The sequence below is a fragment of the Hyla sarda genome, chromosome 10, assembly GCF_029499605.1.
Source record: "Hyla sarda isolate aHylSar1 chromosome 10, aHylSar1.hap1, whole genome shotgun sequence".
Classification (NCBI taxonomy): domain Eukaryota; kingdom Metazoa; phylum Chordata; class Amphibia; order Anura; family Hylidae; genus Hyla; species Hyla sarda.
The window spans coordinates 129,570,995-129,579,787 of record NC_079198.1 but is presented as its reverse complement, the minus strand read 5'-3'; the positions used below and the strand labels follow the sequence as shown (position 1 = coordinate 129,579,787).

The window sequence follows — 8,793 nt, the reverse complement described above, 5'->3', positions numbered from 1 at the left end:
ACTTCGCTCATCTCTACTTAGCAGGTCACATGGTTCGAGAAGCAGTGAATATAGATAAGGGAGGTGTATGCGCCTCAACCAATCAGTGACAATCACACAGTGCACACTGTAGCTCTGTAAAATGTAATTTAATTTGGCTGGAGTTCTCCTTTAAGAGCACACTTACAGAATACATGGGTGCTCCTTCTCACTGGACATCTGATGATGGGTGGAGTAGTTCTGGTGATAATAAATAACTGCATTTCTTAAAAGACCACACCTCCAGAATGAACAGAATAGTTGATCAATATTTATTGAGAAATTTAATTTATAAAGGAAAAAAAAAATATACAGATCCCCTCCCCCCTGTATTCTTACAACTTATTGTAAGCGTATAATGCAGAAATGTGCAAAGTAGTGCTGATACCTGCGCAATGCATCAGCTGGCTGCTTGTCTAGCATTGCCCTATGAAAATATTTCCCAACCAAGGTGCCTCCAGCTGTTGTAAAACTACAACTTCCAGCATGCCGGGACAGCCGTTGGCTGTCCCGGCATGCTGGGAGTTGTAGTTTTGCAACAGCTGGAGGCACCTTGTTTGGGAAACCCTTCCCTATGGTATGACATATGTATTACTGGTGTGTGATGGCCGCCAGGAGCTGTTCCATACAATTTTGCGGGATGATATTAGGGAACGGCTATTTAGGCAGCTCCTCAATGACCTATGTGTTGACCTCTCCACCCCAATCCTGCGACTCTCCAGCTGTTGCAAAACTACAACTCCCAGCATGCCTCAACAGCCTGAGATATATTTCGGGAATCAATGCACTATAACAGTGTTTCTCAACCAGGGTGCCTCCAGCTGTTGCAAAACTACAACTCCCAACATGCCCTGATAGCCTTAACCACATTATGGGAATCAATGCACTATAACAGTGTTTATTCAACCAGGGTGCCTCCAGCTGTTGCAAAACTACAACTCCCATCATTCCTTGACAGCCTGAACCACATTATGGGAATCAATACACTATAACAGTGTTTTCCAACCAGGGTGCCTCCAGCTGTTGCAAAACTACAACTTCCAGCATGCCTGCACAGCCATCGGCTGTAGTTTTGCAACAGCTGGAGGCACCCTGGTTGGCAAACACTGCACTATAAGATGAGGTCCCAGCAGCCTGCAGCTTCCATGCCTTGCTGGTATTGTTATAGAGCATTTCTTTATTAAAAATCCTTTAAGAGATCCTGGATCTGTTCCTCATCTCTGGGAAAGCTGGGTAGCTACAAGTATAGTCGCCCTTAGAAGTGCTGTCACCCAGCTTTTCTAAAATCCTGAACAGCAAAGCTGCCCCATTGTATCCCGATATCTTTGCTTTAAGTTTTTAACAAACTTCTGATATGTCCAAAATGTTGACAGATGGGGGGGGCTTTATTATTTGTTTTAGAATTTTTTTCAGGAGGGGGGGGGGGGCTCAGCATCCGGAACCCCACTGATCAATATGACATGTCAGAGGTTTGTTAGACTGATCACCTTTAACCTGCCAGCTTTGACTTTTAAGGGGGAAGGGGATGTCTAAGAAAACTGGGTGACCACCTTTGTGTCTGCTATTACGGCAGCCATATTGTCAGCAACCCAGCTTTTCCAAAAGCAGACATAAAGAAACGGCAAAGTGTTTTTTTTTTTTTTTTTTATGCCTCGAGTGAATATCCACTATTCTTCAAGTCATTCTTTATAGCAATTAGAGCTTTATTTTTCTGATACAGAGCACCAAATCCCCTGCGCAGACATAAAAGTAAAGGATGCATTCCTAGTTACTTGCAGCTTCCTCTAGGGGCAGTGTTTCCCAACCAGTGTTGCAAAAACTACAACTCCCAGCATGCCCGGACAGCCGAAGGCTGTCCGGGCATGCTTGGAGTTGTAGTTTTGCAACAGCCATAAGCGTACTGGTTGGGAAACACTGCATCCTGCATAAAGATTTAACATTAAAGGGGTTATCCTAAGCTTAAAAATGATCAGTTACCTGCATACTGTGTTGATATTGTGTTTAAAGGGGTTTCCGATCTGATTAGTTGCGGGTCCGACTCCTGGCACCAGGGCCAATAAACCGATTTGATGGGGCCACGGTTCTTGTGCAAGCACCACAGCCTCTTACCAAGCACAGCGCCACACATTCGCCGATACAGCACCTCGTCGAATTCACTTCGAGCTGCAATACCAAGTACAGCCACTACCCAACGCACGGCGCTATGCTTGGTAAGTAATGAAAAGGGTGTATTGCTTGCACAAGAACGACGCCACCCCTTCAATCAGGTGATCAGCGAGGGGTGTGAGCAGTCAGACCCCCCTCTCCCCCCCCCCCCCACTAATTGGATATCCTAAGAGCCTAAAAACCCCCCTTTGAACTCAATAAAACACAGTAAGGGAAGGCTACTAGTAACTAGGATCACATCCTATCATCTCTATGTTCATTTCTATATTTAAAAAAGAAAAGAAAAATAATTTAATCAGCAAAACTTTTTTTTTAACCTCAAAATAAATGATGTTTAAAGGCAGATTTTCCCTATAGGTGGAAAAGCCTTAACTTTATATAAAAAAAAAAATGTTTTTTAAACACCTCTCTATTATAAGTTGTATGGGCCAAGACATAAGGAGAGCTAAGCCAAAAAAATAAAAAAAAACCTACAGGCCGGGCGTCTGGTCTGCTTCTGCTCCCTTTATATGACGTCCTTTATATATATATATATATATATATATATATATATATATACACTGTTCTGGGTTCCTCTTGTATTGTTATCCTCATGCGGTTCTCGATAAAAAAGAAAAAAAAAAATAATAGATTTATATATATAAAAATTCCAACATAATATATGAACATAGCGGCACTAGAGCACTTGGCGTCACTTATACACTTTGTATCTCTTTATCAACAATCATAATTCTTTTACAGCGACGTCACGGCCGGCGGCTCCATACGTCAGCAATAAACTGATCCGAAGAGGAAGAGGGGAGGGGGGAGCCGAGACCGCGGAGTCAGCTGACAGGCGTTAAACATGATTGGTTTGGCGGTATGATGCCTTTATATATACCGGTATATATATATCTACACATATCTGTCCCCGGCCTGTACTGGTGGTGCGAGGCGGGGAGCTTTATGTCACACGACCCCCCATAGTTCTTCATTTAATTTGTCGCTGTCCACTAAGGTAAAAAGACACTGGTGGTTGAGGGGGGGAGGGGGGGGGCATGATGTCCGCTGAGTTTTTGGATTCACCGATCCGGGGCTGGGAGAGGAGAAGAGGTCACAGCGGTTCCTACCAGAATGGACACCTGTAAATAAGAGAGGCAGAGACAATGAAAACGCACGATTTGCCAATATCACTAAATTTTTTTGGGGAAAAATTCACTAACCAGGTATCAAATTTTGGTGCAACTTTTTACAGTTTTTCACATTCCTTGCCTGTGTCGGAAAATTCCTACCTTATTGTTTGGGAGCAGTGTTTCCCAACTAGGGTGCCTCCAGCTGTTGCAAAACTACAACTCCCAGCATGCCGTGCACTAAGGGGTTACACTAAGCCCTGAACTGCTACTATTGGGATAAAAAAGGAAACCTAGATTTGCCCATCAGGGTAAGGTAACATGTACGGCACCCGAAGCCTATTTTAAGACACACAGGGCTACCCAGTCACTAGAAGCAGGGAGCTCGCTCTAGTGACTGATGCCGGCACATCTGTACCACAGTGCTTCCCAACCAGGGTGCCTCCAGCTGTTGCAAAACTACAACTCTCAGCAGCAAATATTTCCACAAATATTTCTCTTTTATCCATAGAATAGGAGACAACTAGATCGATGGGGGTCCGACCTCTTAGACCAGTGTTTCCCAACCAGGTTGCCTCCAGCTGTTGCAAAACTACAACTCCCAGCATGCCCGGACAGCCGAAGGCTGTCCGGGCATGCTAGGAGTTGTAGTTTTGCAACAGCTGGAGGCACCCTGATTGGGAAACACAGCCGTAGCCTGATATACACTGCGGTATATGAAACCCTTCCCTAAAGATATATTGCAAAAAACTTTTTTTTTTTAAATCAACTGGTGCCAGAAAGTTATTACAAACAGATTTGTAAATTACTTCTATGAAAAAATCTTTACCCTTCCAGTACTATTTAACAGCTGTATGCTACAGAGGAAATTATTTTCTTCTTGAATTTCTTTTTTGTTTTGTCCACAGTGCTCTCTGCTGACACCTCTGTCAGTGTCAGGAACTGTCCAGAGCAGCATAGGTTTGCTATGGGGATTTTCTCCTGCTCTGGACAGTTCCTGATACGGGCATAAGGTGTCAGCAGAGAGCACTTTGGTCAAGACAAAAAATAAATTCAACAAGAAAAACATTTCCTCTGTAGTATACAGCTGCTAAAAAGTACTGGAAGGGAAAATATTTTTTAATAGAAGTCATTTACAAATCTGTTTAACTTTCTGGCAACAGTTGATAAAAAAAAAAAAAAATTTTTTTTTACACCGGAGTAACCCTTTAATACTTACTTAATTTGGGACCTAAAAACGGGTATTTTATTACAAAAGTCTATAGGTGCGGTCCCGGAGACTTACCATCCAATATAACACTGACAGAGGTTCTCGTGAGACGTGGCTTGTTTTATTAGTAATTCTACCTGTGTGGCCACATCCAGAGTTTCTTCATGGCAAAAGTCCTGACCTGAGAAATGAGAGCGAATGAGAGATCTGTAAAATAGGAATCATAAGTCCGACCCCCTGATCTGTATAATAATCATACAGTGGGGATCAAAAGTTTGGGCACCCCAGGTAAAAATTTGTATTAATGTGCATAAAGAAGCCAAGGAAAGATGGAAAAATCTCCAAAAGGCATCAAATTACAGATTAGACATTCTTATATGTCAACAAAAGTTAGATTTTATTTCCATCATTTACACTTTCAAAATAACAGAAAACAAAAAAAATGGCGTCTGCAAAAGTTTGGGCACCCTGCAGAATTTATAGCATGCACTGCCGCCTTTGCAAAGCGGAGACCTGCCAGTGTCATGGATTGTTCTCAATCATCATCTGGGAAGACGAGGTGATGTCAATCTCAAAGGTTTTAAATGCCCAGACTCATCTGACCTTGCCCCAACAATCAGCACCATGGGTTCTTCTAAGCAGTTGTCTAGAAATCTGAAACTGAAAATAGTTAACGCTCACAAAGCTGGAGAAGGCTATAAGAAGATAGCAAAACATTTTCAGGTGTCAATATCCTCTGTTCGGAATGTAATAAAAAAATGTCAGTCATCTGGAACAGCGGAAGTTAAAGCAAGATCTGGAAGACCAAAAAAAATATCAGACAGAACAGCTCGCAGGATTGTGAGAAAAACAATTCAAAACCCACGTTTGACTGCACAATCCCTCCAGAAAGATCTGGCAGACACTGGAGTTGTGGTTCACTATTCCACTATAAAGAGATACTTGTACAAATATGGTCTTCATGGAAGAGTCATCAGAAGAAAACCTCTTCTACGTCCTTACCACAAAAATCAGAGTTTGAACTTTGCAAATGAACATATAGACAAGCCTGATGCATTTTGGAAACAAGTTCTGTGGACCGATGAGGTTAAAATTGAACTTTTTGGCCGGAGCAAAGGTACGTTTGGAGAAGAAGGGGAACAGAATTTAATGAAAAGAACCTCTGTCCAACTGTTAAGCCTGGGGGTGGATCAATCAAGGTTTCGGGTTGTATTGCAGCCAGTGGCACAGGGAACACCTCATGAGTAGAAGGAAAAATGGATTCAATAAAATTTCAGCAAATTTTGGATGCTAACTTGATGCCATCTGTGAAAAAGCTGAAGTTAAAGAGAGGATGGCTTCTACAAATGGATAATGATCCTAAACACACCTCGAAATCCACGGGGGATTACATCAAGAGGCGTAAACTGAAGGTTTTGCCATGGCCTTCACAATCTCCTGACCTCAACATAATTGAAAATCCATGGATAGACCTTAAAAGTGCAGTGTGTGACAGACAGCCCAGAAATCTCAAAGAACTGGAAGACTTTTGTAAGGAAGAATGGGCAAAGATACCTGAAACAAGAATTGAAAGACTCTTGGCTGGCTACAAAAAGCGTTTACAAGCTGTGATACTTGCCAAAGGGGGCAGTACAAGATATTAACTCTGCAGGGTGTCCAAACTTTTGCAGACGCCATTTTTTAGTTTTCTGTTATTTTGAAAGTGTAAATGATGGAAATAAAATCTAACTTTTGTTGACATATTATAAGAATTTTTAATCTGTAATTTGATGCATTTTGGAGATTTTTTCACCTTTCCTTGGCTTCTTTATGCACATTAATACACATTTTTATCTGGGGTGCCAAAACTTTTGATCCCCACTGTAGGTCCGACCCCCTGATCTGTAGAGATCTGTATAATTATAATCATAAGTCCACTATATCCACAGGTGATGTCATCTGTGTGCACTCGTGTGAGGTCATCTGTGTGTACTTGTGTGATGTCACTTTATCTACATGGACTTTACCCCTCACCTAGTCCCTATATATATATATATATATATATATATATATATATATATGTCTTCCTCTGCCCCGCAGCCCCTACCTCCCCCTGAGTTACCTGTTAGTTTATCTCGGACCCTGTTGATAATCTGAACGGCTTTTTTATTCAGTGCTTCAGGCTGCACTAAACCATCACCGACTGCAAGAAAAGAGAAGGGGATTATGGGATGAGGATTGCAATAACAAAACAAAAAAATTAAAAATATTTCTATATGTGTTTAAACTAGAGGTGTTCTTAGAGGACGAATAGTCTATAACAGCCTTTAAATGGGATCAGGTTAAACCCTCCCAAATCCACAATGTACACAATGCATAAGACTTTCTACCAGTTTGTGTATACAGCTTCTATGGAGGCCTAAGTGTCTCCATGGTAACAGACTACAAACACACTCTTCTCCCTTCCATCTCCTCTCTCTTCTGTATGTTATTTTAGGGGTTATCCAGTATTAGAGAACCAGAGCACAACACCAGACCTCTGTGGTATTACAGCTCAGTCCTATTGAAGTGAACACAGCCAAGTTGTAATACCACACACAACCTGAGGAAAAGTGTGGGGCTGTTTTTTTGGAGGGAATTAGCTTTGTTTTTGTAATCCTAGATGATGACCCCTTTAAGCAGAGATAGATGGAGAGGCGCAAACCTGGCCATACACATAAAAGAGCTTGATCCCCCAATATACATGCTCATCTCAACTAACAGTGCGCGTGTCCTAAATGGGAGGAAGCCGCAGCCAGACACTTCCTTTCTTCCCTAAGAACATAAGTCCAAATGCAACAGTGTCCGCTCACCTCTGGAGGCAGATCCCCAACACACCTGTGCTTCCATGGACCCACCGGTCCCGCCCCGGCTTCAGCAGCGTACGAATAGGAAGGATTGTCCGGCACCAGGTATGCTCTAAAAGATCACTTTTATTCATGCCATAGCAAGGAAACAGACATCACAGGACTGTAATAATCTAACGCGTTTCGCTCTCTCTTGAGCTTAAACGTAGACAGTTTAAGCTCAAGAGATAGCGAAACGCGTTAGTTTCTACAGTCCTGTGATGTCTGTTTCCTTGCTATGGCATGAATAAAAGTGATCTTTTAGAGCATACCTGGTGCCGGACAATCCTTCCTTTTCCTAAGAACATAAGGATCTGCCATATTGAAACCTAACATGTCTGATGCTTCTCTCTACTGCTGGGGGAATTTTGGGGGGACCGCCATACACTACATTACTACATTACATTAGAAAATCAGCAGCATAGGTTGATTTTAAATGGACACTGCTATTAGCAAAAACTTTTTATATAATGTAGAAAACAATTGTATGTGTATACATTGGTTAAAACGTGCATATTTTTGTGTGAAAGTGAGGTTATTGCAGTTATTGCCTGTGTGGAAGTGAGGTTGGACAAGCGGGGCTCTGTACACCGAGGACAAGCGGGGCTCTGTACACCGAGGACAAGCGGGGCTCTGTACACCGAGGACAAGCGGGGCTCTGTACACCGAGGACAAGCGGGGCTCTGTACACCGAGGACAAGCGGGGCTCTGTACACCGAGGACAAGCGGGGCTCTGTACACCGAGGACAAGCGAGGCTCTGTACACCGAGGACAAGCGGGGCTCTGTACACCGAGGACAAGCGGGGCTCTGTACACCGAGGACAAGCGGGGCTCTGTACACCGAGGACAAGCGGGGCTCTGTACACCGAGGACAAGCGGGGCTCTGTACACCGAGGACAAGCGGGGCTCTGTACACCGAGGACAAGCGGGGCTCTGTACACCGAGGACAAGCGGGGCTCTGTACACCGAGGACAAGCGGGGCTCTGTACACCGAGGACAAGCGGGGCTCTGTACACCGAGGACAAGCGGGGCTCTGTACACCGAGGACAAGCGGGGCTCTGTACACCGAGGACAAGCGGGGCTCTGTACACCGAGGACAAGCGGGGCTCTGTACACCGAGGACAAGCGGGGCTCTGTACACCGAGGACAAGCGGGGCTCTGTACACCGAGGACAAGCGGGGCTCTGTACACCGAGGACAAGCGGGGCTCTGTACACCGAGGACAAGCGGGGCTCTGTACACCGAGGACAAGCGGGGCTCTGTACACCGAGGACAAGCGGGGCTCTGTACACCGAGGACAAGCGGGGCTCTGTACACCGAGGACAAGCGGGGCTCTGTACACCGAGGACAAGCGGGGCTCTGTACACCGAGGACAAGCGGGGCTCTGTACACCGAGGACAAGCGGGGCTCTGTACACCGAGGACAAG

The 8,793-nt window shown here is 44.1% G+C and overlaps 1 protein-coding gene across 8 annotated transcripts in view; it reads right to left on the bottom strand.

Annotated features, from left to right (window-relative positions):
- Positions 1–281: 281 nt before the first annotated feature.
- The window catches only part of MTOR (mechanistic target of rapamycin kinase), a 227,177-nt gene continuing 218,665 nt past the window's right edge, over positions 282–8,793 (bottom strand). For all 8 annotated transcript variants that reach the window (XM_056543129.1, XM_056543135.1, XM_056543134.1 and 5 more), the window contains 3 exons: positions 6,605–6,685; positions 4,579–4,684; positions 282–3,305 (listed from right to left, as the gene is read on the bottom strand). In XM_056543129.1, the coding sequence (XP_056399104.1) occupies positions 3,290–3,305; positions 4,579–4,684; positions 6,605–6,685 (203 nt within the window). In that variant the 3' untranslated portion in view covers positions 282–3,289. The remainder of the gene's footprint in view (positions 3,306–4,578; positions 4,685–6,604; positions 6,686–8,793) is intronic.